Genomic DNA, 18,424 nt, shown 5'->3' on the forward strand with positions numbered 1-18,424 from the left:
GATATTGATCCAAATTTTTGTTTCCGTTCAGGTTACTAATCTCGATTGGAATGCGGTGGGTTTATTCGCGCCGCTGAGCCTCAAAAGAAAAAAAAGAAAAACAACGTAAACACTCGCGTGTGCCGTATACAGCGGCTGGCCCCACGTTGGGCGCCAATTGTGACCTTCGCCGGGAAATTAAAATATAATCACTCCCGGTGAAGTCACGAATGATTATAATCCAGAAATAAAAGAATGATTTTTCGAAGGGAAGTGACTTGATATTTACGGGAGGACCTGAAATGAGAAAATAGGGGGGGGGGGTAAATAATTACTCGGGCGGGATAATGGTAATAAATATCATCTATTTTAAATAAATGGATCTTCTGAATAGTATAATTCCTATAACATAAACTCCAAAATTGTGGCCTTTTCTTAATCACTAGTCAAGGGTGGGGGGTAAGGCCAGCCGGCTTGCGACACACTCTCAATTAACATTAGAAAAGGAAGGGGTGAGTCTATCTATGCAAAAAATGGCGTGTGGGGGGGGGGGGGGGGGGGGGGGGGGGAAGTGAGGGGTCCTAATAGAAAAGTATCAATAATCAGGGGGCTTGAATTATAATAAAAAAAAAATTTCCGGGACACCAGAACTCAATATTGAATAATTATCACAATCGAATTTAGAGGCTCACCGTTGGGGGTAAATATTATTACAGGGGTTTAGGTAGTACTTGTTGGGGTAGGAAAGGTAAGAAAGGGTACTCACGGGGATGGTGACGATGCTAATCCTCGCAGGAAAAATCCTCCACTCGAAATCGTCCACGCAGGGCTATCCCTCTCTTCCTAGTCCTCACTCCTGGGTCACAATTCCTCACAATTTCTCCACAAATCCTCCTCTCACTTTCTCCACAATGCCTTCTCCAAATCTCTCTTCAAAACAAACTCCTCCACAAATCTCTCTCCACAAAGCTCTCTCCACAATATCCTCAACAATCTCCCTAAACAATATCCTCAACAATCTCCTTAAACAAATATCTCCTTATGAAACACGGTTACGCACGGGGCAGCTGTATTACGAGTGATGGCGTCGCATCACTCGTGCTCGTTCTTCCCCGATTATCGGCGATAATCGGGGTCAATCGGGGACACTCGTCATCGGGTGTCCTCGTCCCCATTATTATTCATGCTCTATTAACTGCTATTCCTTGTCACTCTTCCGGGTCACGTGGGCTGTGACGTATTGGTGGTGGGTTTTCTTTCCTCTCCGGTCACGTGGGCTGTGACGTAGGGATGGTGGGTTTCTTTCCTTCGCGACGATGTTCTCCGCGTGAGCATAGGGCTGCGGTACCGCGGGGCAAGGGGAAGGAATCTCTCGGGAGTGGGGTGGCCAACGGTGGCAGGTTTGTATAGTTTCCTTAACGTAATTTCTAACCTACTTATAGGTAACGAACACAAGTAATTATTAGGGGGCAGGGGAGGGCTAAAAAAGGGCCTCGTCAAAATTTGTAAGAGGCGTAGTTTTAATTCCCGGTATAATGGTCGTGGGAGCGGCGTTGTCTAAATTATTTATCGTGTTTTCGAAAGGGGCGTATGGGTTTGTGACAATAGTTTGTAAAGTAAGATCATCTTGATCAGAGGATTCTTCCTCGTGAATGCGAGGCGGAGACGAGCGTCCCGTCGTGTCTCCGTCGCTAAAAGGTGCAATATTCTCATTGTTAGATTCTAATGGCACGAGAGGAGCCGTTTTTTGGGGAAGTTCGTTTTCACTGTTAGCCTTTACTCTAGATTTTCTTTCCTTCTTCTTCTCCTTTCCCCCGAATTTTCCTCCCGAGCGTAAACCCATCATTTTCCCGTTTTATGACAATAGAGTCCCTGTTTGGGAGCCAAAATTTTGTTGCGGCTTCCGGGCGGCTGGACGATCGGTTATTTCTCAAAAGGGCGACCCCCAAAACTGACTTGAACGCGACCAGTTTCGTCTAAACGGAGGCCAAAGTTAAATGGGCTCGTATTGTGTGGGATAAAACACTGAAGTGTACCATGCTAGGTTACGCAGGAAGTCTAATTAGTGAGAGAATCACGCAGAGAGAGAGAGGGAAAATTCTTCTACTGATTAATTTAGGAATATTTATTGGGGTACTAAAACACAGGATTGTTACAACAATCCAAGATAAAACCGCTCAATTTGATGGGAGAAGTAGGTAAGACTGAGGTGAAGGAAGAATCGCAATTGATTCAAGACTTACAGTTGATGATAAACGGGGAAGTAGAAGGGGCGCGCGATCACTCAGTCGCGTTGCGGCAGACTCGGCGATTCCCCCGAAGGTTGAAGCGGTAGATCTCGGTGATTTCTCGAAGATAAGACGATTCTCCGGGTGTGAAGATGAGGTCGACGAACTCGGAGATTCGTTGCGATGATCTAGGTGTACAGGTCGTTCCCCTGGCAGGTGAGAAGGTGCCGAACCGGAGCTTCGTGCGGTACAATAAAAGATCCCAATTTTCCGTCGGACCAGGGGTGGCGCCTCGGCTTCTCGTGGACTTCAGATGTCGGATCACTTTTATGGCTCACTCAGCGCTCATTCACCAACAAAGCGAATGTTTTGCGTAGTTTTGTTACGCTCTTTTGAGGCTGGACTGTGTCAATAGGTCAGTCAGCAGGTACTTGTCGCTCCGTACAAGTGTTGCTCTTGAAACCCGCAATGGATGAGTCCAGGGGAGTCCTCGTTGTCAATTTAATTTCTTCTTGCTCACGCGACTCCGGCGTGGCAATTTCGGAAGTGGATTGGCTCAACTAGTCCGCAATAGACTCACGCAGTTCAGGCGTAATTGTTGATCAAGGCGGTCTCGTCTTGTAGGTATGACTCCGCTTCCCCGAGAGTAACTTGGCTGATGCAGGTGAAAACTGGCGATGAACCAACTTGGTGAATCAAGGAGACTTGACGAAGTCGTTTGAAATCGAGATAATAGTTGACTAAGAAGTGAAGTAAAGTCAAGTGAAGTGCCGTACCATGAAGTGCCCTTTGCGGGTTGGGGCGGGGTCATATATGCTGTAACGTGACATTTCCCTAAGCGACCAGAAATGCCAATCACCTTCGCCCTTCCTCCCTCTGGCCTCCTTGTCGATGCAAAAACTTAACTAAATTGGGACCTAAAAAGGTTGCCGGGCGCCAGCTAATTTTCCGGATCGAGGAATCAGCAACTCGAAAACTAAAATCTAGATTAAAACCGAAAAACGTATCACTAACCGATACTTATATCTAATTCAGCAAGGGGTTTGAGGGAGAGGTAACGGATGCCTGCGCTGCTCAGTATGCTAGGTTGTGGAGAGAGGGGTGGATTCGGGGAAAAGGGCGAAAATGTTCCAATAAATAATCCCACAAACTGCACTAACGTCCTCAAAATTAGCTAAATTTTATTAAATGAAACCCGAACACTGATGTCGGAAATTTCCCAGTTGACCGAGGTCAACGGTATTCAATTCACCCGCCATGGCGGTGATAATTTCCAAAAAGAAGAAAAAAAGTAACCCCATTTAAGTCCCCGAGGCACCGGAGGGTGCTCGGGATTCCTCCGAAAATTCGGGATCCTGTAGATATAATTTATTACAAAATTTTCCCATAGAAAATCTCCCCGTAATCCCACGAGTCCTCAGGAGAGGCTCGGGATTTCCCCAAAAAAGCTAGAGCCCCATAGAAGGGCTAATAATAAACTTTTCCCATGGAGGAATTATAAATGCAAACTCCACGTAATTCCGCGGGCCCTCGGGAGAGGTCCGGGATTAATCCCCAAAAAGAAAGAATTAAATTAATTATGTGTGAATTTTTAATATCACCGAGGAAATTCTCGGCGAGCCTGGAAGAGGCGTTATAGGAAAGCGAGAGAGAGATGGAAGATAATGTGCGAGAGAGATCGCACTACGCCCAACGTTCACGACACGCGTTACAAAATTTTCCGACGGATAAAAATTCGCGACGCCTCGATGCCTCCACCAATCGGCATCGGACAAACTCCACCGGCGAGGGGGAATATTCGCGACCATCCTCCTAAAATTGGGGAATTCCACCATTTAAGCGGATCGCGATATCCCGTTTTAAAGAAAAGGGATTTTCTCAGCACCGTTGTACCGGAATTCACGCTCAACGTTGAGCGGAGTGGAGTGGGGGAAAGACTCGCAGCCTTGACGGCATGGACACCCCTCAATTAATTAATTCCCCACTCGCGATCAGCCGTGCTTTTCGGATAAACCGTGGCTGAGAAACATTCGCGACACCTCAACGGAGGGAAACGCTTTTTGATCCGTTGATCGAACAGGATCGATTTACACTCGCGAACCGAATTCATCATGCGTCCTCTAGTAACCGATGTTACTAGGATAAATTAAAGAAATTCCCTCACCTTTCCACGCGGTTTCCGGGTGGCGTGGGATCCTCCCATTGTCTTTTCTCTCCTCTTGGCTCTTTGGGGAAAAACTCGTCTGTTGGCTCGTACGTCCTGGCGATAACTGCCAAAAATTTGGCGGAACTCGTGTCTCGTCGGAACATTAGTTCCGGTGGATTAAGCGCGATGGCACTAATTGTCCTGGCGCGCTAAGACCTCCCCATTCAAATTTGAATGGGGGATTTAATTCTAATTAATTTTTTCTAATATCCTAATTATCGCGGCTAGTCTTTCCCGGTTGTTTTCCCCGGGGATTCGTGGACACTCTAACCCTAACTATTTAACCTAAGACGGCAATTCGGGGAGGTGTCGGTCGTAGCACCCCCACCGACCTTCCGACACTAACCCGTAACTAAAATTCCTCACGAATCCCTCTTTCAGGGGTGCTGGCACTCGCAGCCAGACGGTCCATCTCGGGAAGATTTCGCGAACGGGATAACCCCCCAAATCTACGTCGGATGATAATTTCGCATTATCCCTCTTCACGACGAGATTGAGGACCGACACGATTTCCCACCCTAATTACTGATTCCAGAATCCTAAATTTTTCCTTAACAAACCCCTAATCTCCTGCAGATTCGGCAGGGAATAACCCTAGTAATTTTCCCCACCGTAGATTCCCCTAAAATTCCCTAATCTACTGCTAATTCCGGAATTAGCCGGGAAAAATCCTAAAACTTTAAACCGCCTTAGAGTAGCCTCCGGGCGATCCGGGAAAATCGCGAGACCGGAATTTTATTTTATTTTCTTAGTGGTTATTTATTTTAGATTTTTTCCACGCTGTGGGATTCGCGGGTTGGGTGCGGCTCTCTCTCCAAAAAAAAACGATGCACGTCACAATACCTTCGGTGGAGCTCATCCCCCATCTAGGCCCGCGACCGTCATTTTACAGAGGGATCTAGTGATATGCTGGGATTAGTCACTCATCATGGCGGTCCGTATCTGGAAATTCGGGAGTTCATTGTCTTGTTCTGAGAATCGGGAAAGCCGTTGACAGCTGCAATTGTGGCTCGAGTGTTGTGTTCTCCTTATTCCCGACTTGTACGACGTTTCGGCCTATCAGCGAGATCTCATTAATTTCGGGTCCATTGTGGGAGAGAGGTAGCGCTTCCTGTCACGCACCTGTAGGTTTTGAGGCCCTCTCAAAAGCGGGGTTGCTGCAGGGCGTTGAGCCATAGTGCGTCCGGTGGCGAGCTCCATGTCTCTGTTTCGCGGGCCGTCGTGGCGGCGACTTAGCGTCATAATTTTTTCATTAGGCTGACATTTACATTCCGCATGACCGGAGGAGTCGAGACCTCTCGTACCGTTTCCAGGTCTCAACCTGTGGCCAGGGGGGCAGGGGGGGGGGGAGGCGCTTTTGTGTACGAGGAGCATGAGTCATCCCCCGCCTGTTGGCAACTGTTCCCCAAAACCGTTGGGAAATTCCAAGATTACGAGAAAGGTCAAGAAAAACCGCGGGATCCGCAACACAATGCTACCATCGGCTCCAATCCAATTGAAACTCAAGTTTTCGTCGTTGAAATTTTTCTGACCCTTCATTGGCAGGCTGGGGCTGTTCGTGCAATCGTCATAGGGCCTTCGGGTTTTGGAACAGTCAAGAGAGCATGAGACATATGAATCAGGCATGGACATAATGCGCTCAATCGGCTCACCTAGCTCCCAACCCCAATTAGGCCAATGACCATAAAATAAGGGGTCCTATTGCACCGTGCAGGTAGTTGGAGGGGCGAGACCACGATGATTGTGTCAGAGTGGGGCTACCGTTACGTCAGTCAACGCGCAAAAATTTGAATTTTTGAAGGAAAAATATGAATATTTTCCTTGCTGTACTTTGCATTCTTAAAAAATATCAATTAATCGTTTTTCCCTCTATCAACTTCCGCATAAAACTCCGTTGAATTAATCACTCCGAATTGAATATTTCGGCAACAAATTAATCGAAAAAAACTGTTGAAAAGATTTCTTAATTTATGTTTATACTGTTTAAACCTTCCCTCAGCAGTATTTTAAAAATTTGAAAGAGTTTTTACCGTGAAAAGGCACCAGGAAAGAAGAAATTTGAATTCCTTAATTTCATGACTTTTTGACGTTATTTCATTACATCGATCCCACTTTTAAACATTTAAAAATTCATCCATTTCCAGTTAATCACGTAAATGAATAATTACTGCAGAAAATCATAAGAATTATTAGCTGCAGAGACTGATCGAGCAAAGGTAATTGAAAAATGTTCACAAAATCAAAAATATGTGGTCTGGCTGACAATTGTGGAGTGAGTGTTTGCCAGACAATTATTTGGGATTTGTTCTAATATGAATATTGAAAGAATAAATAGATTCATACCAAAAATGGAGTTAAAAAAATTCGTTCATACAAATCATTTGAGAGAAATTTCCTCGCCGAATTTTCATGCTAAAATCATTTTGAGTTGTCTGCTGTGGCTCATATATCGGCAAAAAATATGAAAAATAGATTAAAATGTGAGGAAAAACCCCATTCGTTTCAAACCCAGCGCTTTCTGTGGGAGATTTGTATTGAAAAAAAAACCTCTAAAAGAAATCTCATGAAGTTCCAATAGAATTATCGGGCGAGCCTGATAATAGTTTCCGTTAAATTGTTTTTGTGTTATCAACCCAAAAAATTTTGCCTAAAAACAAATTCCTGTGGAATTCCTCTTCAATATCTCAAAACTTGTTTTAGGCAAGCCTTTGAAAAGTATTGTAAGCTGTCGACAATTTTTTATTTATGTCAAATTATGAGATGTCAAGTTCATAAGTGGAAATGCTGGCGCATATGGTTCGGGGGAGTCCCCACTTTTCCGGAAACGATGGATAGGGCAGACTCTGTGGCGGCGCCGATTATTTTTAAATTTACCCCGAAGACGTACCTGTCGAAGGGTGATTTTATTGAGAGGGTAGGTAGCCTGTTCGAAGCGCGATGCGGGTGGGAGTGAGGGGGGGGGGATAAATTCCTTTGCTTTAACCCCAGTGATCGGTCAAAACCGATTTTACAATTGGGAAAAGTGGGAACAAGTATTTTTCCATAAAATTCCCTCCTTGCTTTCCACATTCAGTCTGTTCTTTTGGAGTGAGAGACACACAAGTGTATTTAACTACCAAGTGCCAGTGCAGATTATTCCGATATCTTTTTTCTTCAAAATTTATCTAGGATCTCTTTTAATTTTCAATTTTGTCTGAGTTGTGATGGAGTCTCAGGGTAAGAAATTAAAAAAGTTTCATTATAATGGTGAGTGGGAGATGTCTTTTGCATGTTCTGAAATAAGGCGTAAAGTAGTGTGCATGTTATGTAAAACAACGTTGACGTGCCCAAAATCGTTCAATATCGGGAGGCACTACACGAATAATCACGCTCAATTTGATATTGATTTTCCTCTTTCTTCGGAAGCTCGTGGCAACGAAATTCGTGTTATGAAAGCAAAGCAGTTGTCATCGTCAGATGCAATTGTTTTGTGTATTAACGATTCAGTAATAAATTCCGCAAATGTAATGCCTCCCTAAATTGAACGATCAAGCCCAGTGTCGAAGTCCCGTAAATACAGTTTTAATTTGAGGTGGGAAAATTTATTTGCATGCTCTAAAATTGGAGGAAAAGCCTTCTGCTTATTATGCGACTTCGAATTCGCAAGCCTGAAGTCGTTTAACGTGGAACGACATTTTAACAACCGTCGTGGTAGTTTTAACGCAGCATTTCCTCTCGATTCGGATGCGCGATTGAATAAAATCGGTGTTTTAAAAGAAAAAAAAAATCAGATCAGTAAAGACCACGCAACCGTTTTATGTAACGATAATGCACAGACCGCGAATCTAATGTCCTTTCAAACGGCATAACAAATGGCTAGAAACAAATCATCCTTAGGCGCCGGGGAAAAATATAAAGGGCTTTTCGTGACCCATATAAGTACACTCTTCCGGGGCACTGAGCTTTATGAACGAATGACTACATTTGCTCGTAAATTACCGGTTTCGCGACGTTCACTCACGCGGAGATTAGAATTAATTAGCAACGATCTACGAGCTCAGTTGCGAACAGATTTCTCGCGTTGTGATTATTTTTATTTTCAATTAGAGGAATCAACGGATAGATCAGATCACGCCCAAGTCGCAGTTTTCGTTAGATTAATTTTCCCGGATCTTTCCGTCAAAGAAGAATTATTCACCATGTTTTCCTTGCAAACCACAACAAAGCGCGAGGCCATTTTTGCAGACTTGAAAAACGATTTCAGTGCTGCAAAAGTGCCCCTCGATAAGTTAGTTAGTATCACCACGGAAGGGGCGGGTAACATGACCGGGCGCGTGAAAGGGTTTATTGCGAGATGCAAAGATGATTCCGATTTTCCCAAATTCAGTCACTTCCATTGCCTTCTTCATCAATTAGCATTATGTGTTGTGACGAAATTCCAGGCGAATCCGTCACCTGTATTCCCGTAGGGTAACTACCTAGATTAAGGACGAGAGAGAACCGCGAAAATTTAATAAAGATTGCCTGCTACCTTGGTTAGATCCGCATCTATCAGTTACCTGCTACCTTAGTTAAGCTCGCGAAAAGCTACCTGCTACCTTAGTTAAACTCGCGAAAAGCTACCTGCTACCTCTGTAAAACTCGCAAAAGCTACCTGCTACCTTAGTTAAACTCGCGAAAAGCTACCTGCTACCTAATCTCCTCTCGGAGACAGGTACCTGACACCTTCCCTGGTTTTCCCCAGGCTCGCGACGCTAAGATAATCCTGAAAGTAGTAAGTAGAGACAGCATTTAAATCCCTACAGTTTAGAAGAACCCTGATAAAATTTCGGTTACAGTTATCGATTAGGCAATAGTTTAAATTCCCCTTAAATCCCCCGTATAATAATTGAGAATTGTCTGCGCCAAATCGGGTCAAGGGCCGGGGACTATCGAGAAAAATTAGCCGATATACTGTGCTTCCGGTCGTCCCTGAAACCCTTTTTGGGCTAATTGAGTGGGACAACCCATCGGTTACGTTGAGACACCTACGCTCCCTTAGTCGTGAGAGGGTTGGGGTAATCTTCAGTTTAGTACGGGTGGAAGGCCATGTGAGCGAACGTAGCTCTCTCGCTTGCATGCATTGCCAAGAGCTTTACGGTTTAGCAAATTAAGATTTAGGTTTAGTTATAGTTACAGAGAAATTAGGATTAGTTAGTTTCGTTAAAAGATCCCTAATTCCTCTCCGGAGAGGGTCCCTACCGTATTAGCTACGTGATAATAGGCATAGACGGGGCAAGATTCCGCTCCCCCAAAATCTCGCTCAAAACCCCTGGAAAAACTTTATTTCGGCTAAAAACCGGTCAGCATAGTTAATAGAAGCCCAGAGTAATAGAAAGTAACAATAATATTAATATACAGTAGTAAAAATACAAAACCCCAATTTTAAATTTGAATTTGTTACACGCCGCGAGCTGGGAAAAACTAGAATGTATTAGTAGTTCCGTACGTGAACACGCGCGCCGCCACCGGACGGGCAGACTCGAAGAAAATCCCCCACCATGCGCAACAGGTTCGAACGGAACCACGCGACCAGCCGGCGTTAGTTTCCCCCGTGCCGTTATTCGACACGTGCGTGAAAATCAGACAGTGTATGAAAAAGACGCCACACTCCTGCCCCATCCTTACCTGCACTTCTAAAACTGCATTCCCGAGACTCCACGAGCACCCTGGTAAGTACCCGTGGGTCCAATTAAGTTCCAATAAGTGCGGGAAGTGTGATTTGCGGGTAATTAGATGTCGCGGGCACAAAAATTCGGAAATGGCGTCGCTACCTCGCGATATGACGCCATACGGGAAACTCATGGTTGAGAAAGCCAAAAGGCCTCTCTCAACGGCTACCTCTGCTCCCTAATGCTCCCTGATGCTCCCTCGTGTTAACCAACAGTTAGCTAATCATTTTAAACAGGTTTTATGAATTAATTTCGCCACGAAAGGGCAAATTATACCGGATGAGGCATTCCACGTGGCTCGGAATACCCCTCTCCCATGCTACCTATGACTGCCTATTCTCCACGCTAACTCTACGTATTAATTTTTACTGACTTTTCGATACCTGCTACCTACTTTATTGGGTTTTCTAGGCTCACCCGACGAGCTCAGGAAAAGACCCCGCTACCTGATAGTTTTTGCTACCTTTACCGGGCTTAATTTTGCTAACTCGACTGACACTTAATCGCTACCTTTTAATAAAAATTCATCGGTGACCTTCCATTCAAATCATTGCTACCGTTACATTAAAAATTTTATTGCTACCTCTTATTAAAAACTTCGGCTACCTTCGCGAGGCTGGATCAATTTCTCTGGGGGTGTGTTCCGCCAGGGAACAGTACATGTCCAGTAATAGTGATTTCTAGTGCATTTTAGATTTGGTAACTAGAGGTTGGTACTGTTACTGGAGTTGTGTTTCACACGGCTAGTAACAGTAACAAGTGATGTCACTAACTAATAAACAGACTGAGAGATTCATATTCATTCATTACAATTACTGATATTTTTATTCTAATTATTTATATCTGACACTATGTATTTGTAGAGATATTATGAAATTTGTGACCTTGATTTATAATAACAATAAATAACGCAATACTCTTCAACCAACGTCGGGATATAACCAAAAAACTCAGTTGTGATTAGTGGAAAAGTTTGATTGACGAATTTAATTCAACGAAATTTATGGGAGCATCATGGATAATCTGGAATATGTCGTGCTGTTTGATGATTTTCTCTCCTCGTCCAGTAGCAGTGATGACATGCTTGATGATCCTCATGGAGATTTCATCATTGAAGATCGTCGTAATCTAAGAAGGATTCCTCGGGTCGAGAATTTCATTGAGACTGTTATTGTCAGATATACAAGCGTGGAATTTCAACAAAACTTTCGGTAACTGACTTATATTATGATAAATTATTCCTATCAACAACGATTATTAATTTATTTTCGTTTGCAGTATGGATCGCACTACTTTTGAATATCTACTTTATTTAATGAGACCAGATTTGGATGGAGAATTACGTGAATTTGGAGGAGTCACTATTAATCCTGAGAGACAATTGTATATTGCTTTGTACGTACTAGGAACTCCGGATTCTTACAGGTTCATTCGTTCGATAAAAATTAATCCGTCTTAAAACCAATTATTATTTGATTTTCTAACATTTTGTCCGTTCTCAATTTAGATCAGTAACCACAAAATTTGACGTGGGCAAGGCTACTGCTTGGCGTGCTGTTAAAAAAGTCGTCAGGGCTCTTTGCCAAATGGGAAACTATTTTATTCGATGGCCATCTCGTGAAGAGGCCTCGGATCGAGCGAAAATATAAATTTCCTGGAGTTATTGGGGCAGTTGATGGTACCCACATAGACATTGCAGCTCCGAAAACAGATCCTCAGTCATACATCAATCGTAAAGGAGTTCATTCATTACAGTTACAGGTACTCTATTGATTTTCGAAACTCAAATAATTTATATAGAAGAATATAAGGTATTTACTTGCGTCGAGGTCTTCACCATAAATATACTGTAGTAATTCATGTTTGTTTGTAATACAGGTGGTGTGTAATGATAAATTGGAATTCATTCACTGCTACGCAGGTCTTCCAGGGTCGGTACATGATATGCGCGTTTTCATTTATTCGGGTGTACAGCAACGGTGTACGGAGGAGTATTTTCCAGAAAATACTCACCTTTTAGGTGACTCTGCTTACACATTGCAGAAAAATTTAATCGTCCCGTATCGTAATAATGGACATTTGACGATCGAGCAGGTTTATTTCAATAAAACATTATCCGGCACGCGTATGATGATTGAACGTGCCATTGGGCTTATGAAAGCACGTTGGAGATATTTTTTGGATAAGTTACCAATGAGAAGAACGGATTTGATTCCGTACTATATCCTAGCTGTATGTATACTGCACAATATATGCCTGAAAAATGAAGATACCTTTGAATATCCGATTATTATACCGGACAATATAGATGGCTCTCCCTTCCCCCTAGAACCACCCAGTGTCCGTCAAAGCATCCATCTTCTTTTCATATCTTCATTTCACCTTCAACCATGCCTACGAAAGCCATGTGTATACACATACCCCTTTCTCAATCCCAGTTTCACCCTTATGCCCGGGCTCTACCCTCACGTATCTATTTAACCCCTAAATTAACGATTTTCCCTCCCAATCCCATTTATTAATATCTTCAAATTATCCCCCCAAATGTGCCCCTCCTTCATACGCTCCTGATCACTTCTGCCGTGAAACTCATTTTCGCCTCTCCGAGATTGAGAGGCCACACTATCGCCATCTGTCTAAACTTCGTTTCCCTAAAATTGAAAGCTGATCGCTTCAATTGCGACGTTACTCATTACGCGGAGTGAAGCCGTCAAATTGTTCCGGGAATAATTGACAAAAATAGTGCATTAGTGTTCACGGGTCGGAAATTAGGTTTGAGAAGTGTCCAGTGTGTGAAAAAATTATGATAAGTGTTCTTGTGAGTGACAGTTAGCCACGCCATATTGACACTGTGCCACGGTGTGGCAATTTGGACAGGGGGCGACGATAGTGTTTTTTTAATCTGATTTTGCGATCACTAAAAAAAATACTTCCATTCATTTTTCCGCTTCCAGACCTAATTTCCGACCCACCGAAATAAATGATTGATTTTTTACGACCAAAATTGGATTTTTTCTTCCAATAATACGGTCGTAATTAGTAACGCCGTAAACAGTCAATTTTGATCCATTTCCTAGGGAATTTCCTAGGGACATGTCGGGCAGAAATCCCTCCAATCGGGCGTTAAATTATTAACAATCGATTCCAATTGTCAAAGGGTAAGTCACAAATATTAAATGGCTTGACGCTCTTTGATTGGCTTACAAGCACGGACTCCATCCTAGTTCATGCGCCACCGCTACGGACCCGTGTGGCTGAATTCCGAAAACGCAGACAATTTCCCCTATACTTACTAGTTTTATTCCCTAGAACAGCCCACCCAAACAGCCCTAGGGAATAGTAACGCTCTCGAAATAAAACTCTTGATAAAGTGAATTCTTATCCGTTGCTACGGAGTAACGTCCAGTAACGTCAAATTTACATGACTGGATTCAGTCACTTGAAATGTTCAGTCCCTTTAATCAATATGATTTGTGAAGGACATGCTTGGCGTGTTTTTTATTTCACGTATTTTTTTGTGAATAAAACTGAGAATATGTTTTGGGAAAATATGATCATACAATAAAACCTCCACTTGGCAAAATTTTTTCACAAAAGTTTTTTTATGATTTTTTTATAGGATTTCACTTCGTTTTGCAAACATCAATTATTTTCACCGTAATATAATGAACAAGATGCATTATCTGTCAATTATCAATCAATAGATTTTTTTTCCCTCAATTTTACATCTTTCCATTATTTGCATGGGAATACGTTATAGTGCAACGAACGATAATAGCCCTCATAGGGTTGAATTTGATAGATTTGATGAACTAATTCGTTACAGGATTGGAGTATGGCAGAGCTCCGAGAAGTTGACCACCGAATTAAATAAATTAATCATTTCGACGATGTGAATCGTTTGCAGGTGGTTTACAGGTCAATGATAGCCAAAAATTAGCGTTTCATCGACAATAGTTGATTTCTAATCATTGTTCAAACATGATGAAATTTTTAACCGGAAGATAGACCCCAAATTTTATAAATATATAAATAAATTATTTGGACTCTGTGAATCGTTTGCATGTGGTTTGCAGGTCCATGATAGATAAAAATTACCGTTAGATCCATAATAATGGATTTTTAATGATTTTTGTAAAATAATTTAAATTTTTATAGGAAGTTAGCCCTCAACTTGAAAAATTATTAACATCTACTTATTATGGATTAACCGCTAATTTTTAGCTATCATTCAACTGTAAAACACCTAGAACCAATTTACAGTGTCCCTAATATTAATTTATTCAATTACAGAAAACTGGGGTTCATCTTCCCATAAAAATTTTAATTATGTTCAAAAAATCTGTGAAAATTAATTATTATCCATCGAATAAACGGTAATCTATCATTGATCTGCAAGTCACCTGTAAACGATTAACAGGGTCCAAATAGTTAATTTATTCAATTCGGTGGTCCATGCCATACTCCAAGGCCGAATTAGTTCAGGCGCCACCGCTACGACACTTTCATTCGGAAACTTATTCATACCCATGAGTATGTCGCCGGTAGTCTCTGGACAAAAGGAGGAAAAGAGAGAAAGACACACATTATGATATTCGTTGCCAACTTTGACGAACAAATCTAACGCTGCGAGAAAATAAAACTGAGGAAATATGACATTATGATGGTTGCTATGGAAGGATATTTTTATTTAGTGATTCAATCGAAAAAGTAAAAATATCTCCATAAAGCTCACAGTCAACTTATGTAATGTAACTAGGCCCGATTTCGCGAAAAATTCTCGTATTACGTGAAAAAAAATCAAACACATTTTCAGAGTAGTTGTGTCGTGTATATTATACGCGACAGAATCGGCATGTGACGTCACACTGGTAAAACCTCCACTTGGCCGATACGCAGTCGCGTATCTTGATCTAAGAATGCTTTGGCAAAATAGCGTGCGTTTGAAGGGGAAAAAAGCAATTGAAGTTTTTTTAAGGGGTTAGGGGGGAGTTGTTCGCTGAAATATAATACACGACAGCTCTCTGCCTGTGCCGTCACCTCTGCCTGTGACGTCAACTTGGCAGATACGCTATGGCGTATCTTGATTCTATTCTATTTTTATTTGATTATTGTATTGAGTCATTGTCATCGCTTACCGATGAACAATTTCATCGCGGGACATCTGAAGACAACAAGGAACTACATTAACGGATTTTGGCGTTTCCAACAAATTTGGAAAAAGGAAAATATAATTTGAAGGATGTCTTGTCTCCGCGCTGAGCCTTGGTGATCAATAAGGACAGCAGATGGCGCCGTCGGATGGACCATAAATTTGGAGGAATTTGCTGCGGAGTTTTGGGAAAATCCGAACGAGAAAATTTTTATTGGGTTGACGAACTTTGAATGCAATGGACCAATTCAGGCAATGCATGTTGGTCATTGCTGAATTAATACAGGGTGTCCCAGAAGTACATGCTAATCCTTTACCAGCATGTACAGGGGGTGATTCTGAGCCGAAAAGTCCTTTTCCACTTTTGGATCAGAAGCACCCCCCCCGGAGATATTGGGGTAAATAGGAGAGCCAATGACGCTGCAGCGTTAAACGACAGTACGTCCGTGTGGCACCGCACACATCGTCGGCTGCCTAAAAGGGGCGGCGCTCATACATGTATCGGAGCCACACCGACGTACTGCCGTTTAACGCTGCATCGTCATTGGCTCTCCTATTTAAAACAAGGTCGAATATAATTTTAAGAGCAAAATATTTTCCATAAAAAACATATTAAGAATTTAATCCCTGTTTTGTACCATTTAACCCCTACAGCCGTTCAAATGTACGATAGGAGAAAAAAATTGATAAAAAACGGAAAAAATTTCATTTTTCAATTTCAAATAATGTTAAAAAATATTAAAAACTCTGAGTCATTATATTTTCATAACAACATAATTTAATTCTAAAAAATACTATGAAATAGGACGGGTAACTTCTAATCCAATTGATGACAAAAATTTTTTTTTCTCCATAATTTTTATTCTTGATTATAAAACAAAGTTTATCCTATTTACCCCAATATCTCCGGGGGGGTGCTTCTGATCCAAAAGTGGAAAAGGACTTTTCGGCTCAGAATCACCCCCTGTACATGCTGGTAAAGGATTAGCATGTACTTCTGGCACACCCTGTATTTTAAATGAAGTATGATGTTTTACCGATACCAGAATAAGATAATATTTAGTAAATCATTAATAAGTGTAACCGGACTTTGATAGAGGCCCAATCAATAAATCGATTATCGCCCATTGTTAGCCAATCTAATGATTGGTAACGTTATCTATGACGACGCTCGACTTGTCGTCGTTCTATCGAATCACTCATCGTTTGGACATCATTTAAAGCAGTATTATTATTTGTGAGCCTAGTTAAATATATCGCGGAGAAAAATGACTGATTTTGGAGAGGTCCGACTGGTATTTAGAGGACGGTTGCATTTATTGGAAAAATCTAACGCCCGAATCAATTTATTGGATATCGGTAAGCGATTGAACACTTCCGAAAAGTATTTTTGGTTAATTTAATAATTGTTAAAGATTTTTGATTTCATTAAGACGCTTGGCGTCCATTGTCTCATGGTGAATTCTCTAAAGGAGACTTTGTCTGTGCTTGGAAGAAGTTATTTATAATTTTCTAGCGATATATTCCGAATATTTTTGGTGTTATCGACTCTTGTTCACATTATAAATTTGGAATTATAGCATCATTAGCGATGCTTGAGTAATTTATTTTCAATTGAGAGGTGACTTACAAGGTCAACGGATTTTACAGGAATTCAGTGACTGAAAATAATCCGAGTGTATCGTGTTTTCATTGTGGGACGTATTACCACTTGTTCATTAACCTGGGGAATATTGATTGAATTCCTTTATCTCAGATTTCATTTTACTTCGGTTATTGACTTCATCATCTCTTTAAATTAATATTGTATATTTTATTTGAGAATTGGATATTGCGATTTAATTTATTTATATTTTTTTTACATTGAATAATTTTTTTTTACAATTCTTGACAAATGTCACCTTGCATTTTGGCTTTCTTTTATGAGTTTGATGATTAGGGATTAGTGATTAGGAATTTTAACTTATATCGAGTCTTCGACATTGAAGTCTGTAGCCTAAAAATTGTAGAAAAGTTTATCAAAAAAAAATTATGAATTGGTTTATCGAGATTATCGTCTCAATCGAATTGAACGACGAATAAATAGTCTTCTTGTAATTATATGATTCTTGTAATTTTTTTTATTTTGGAAAAACCCAATCATTTTAGAGTTGTCTTTAGGAGCAGGATTATTGAACCCAGCCGACTCCGCGGTTACTGTTCCTGTCGTTATTTTATTTGAATGTTTTTTGTGCATTTTGATGAGAAAAGGTACTGGCGCTTGACTTAAATTTAATTAGTTCGATTGCAGAGGGCTTCGTATTTCTTTTCCTTTCCACGAGGAAGCGAAATACGTCACAATACAGGATTGAATAGAATTGTACTGAAGCATATGATTCATAGCCCATGCGGGGAATTGTGTTTCAGAGATGGAAAGTGCTCTAAGCGTTTCCCAAAACAATTCCAATCAGAGACAAGGCTTGATGCTCGCAGTTATCCAATATACCGTAGGAGAGATACTGAACGAGAATATGAACTTCCTGGAGGAAGAATGGTTGATAATCGATGGGTTGTACCATACTGTCCTTTTTTATCTATCACATTTGATTGTCATATCAATGTAGAAGTTGTAGCAATTGTCGCTGCGCCTAAATAACTTTATAAGTATATCCATGAGGGCCATGATGCGGCATCAATTAAAGTATCGACTAGAGCAAATAATAACCCGGACAGGAATCACGAAGTTCTGAATGGAGACGAAATACCAAACCATATTGAAGCGCGATATGTCGGTCCAAATCAGGCCTACTGGCATATTTGTGATCAGAAAATACCAGCAAAAAGTCAACCTATCATCAGATTAAATGTTCACTTACCGAATGAACTGTGACGAAATTCCAGGCGAATCGGCCACCTGTATTCCCGTAGGGTAACTACCCAGATTAAGGGCGAGAGAGAACCGCGTAAATGTAATAAATACCCGACCAACACGGATCCCGGGACCCGCGTCTATTCGCTACCCGCTATCTAAAAACCTTCGCGAAAAATTCCCTGAATAAATCCCCGGGCTTGGCAAATACCTACCTGAATCTCGCCAAGAAAGCTACCTACTACCTTAGTAAAACTCGCGGAAAGCTACCTGCTATTTAAATCAAATCCGGGACAAGCTACCTTAAAAATCCCCTATTAA

The 18,424-nt window shown here is 41.5% G+C and overlaps 1 protein-coding gene across 1 annotated transcript; it reads left to right on the forward strand.

The window, feature by feature from the left end:
* The first annotated feature begins 11,093 nt into the window (after positions 1-11,093).
* Positions 11,094-14,043, forward strand: LOC105272151 (putative nuclease HARBI1). The gene is given in 6 exon segments (XM_011314096.1): positions 11,094-11,314; positions 11,382-11,528; positions 11,611-11,730; positions 11,732-11,864; positions 11,982-12,443; positions 14,011-14,043. Coding segments are annotated over 6 exon segments (1,092 nt in total). The 5' UTR covers positions 11,094-11,117.
* The last annotated feature ends 4,381 nt before the right edge of the window (positions 14,044-18,424 follow it).

Source organism: Fopius arisanus, unplaced genomic scaffold (assembly GCF_000806365.1).
Source record: "Fopius arisanus strain USDA-PBARC FA_bdor unplaced genomic scaffold, ASM80636v1 scaffold00146, whole genome shotgun sequence".
In the NCBI taxonomy this organism is placed as follows: Eukaryota; Metazoa; Arthropoda; class Insecta; order Hymenoptera; family Braconidae; genus Fopius; species Fopius arisanus.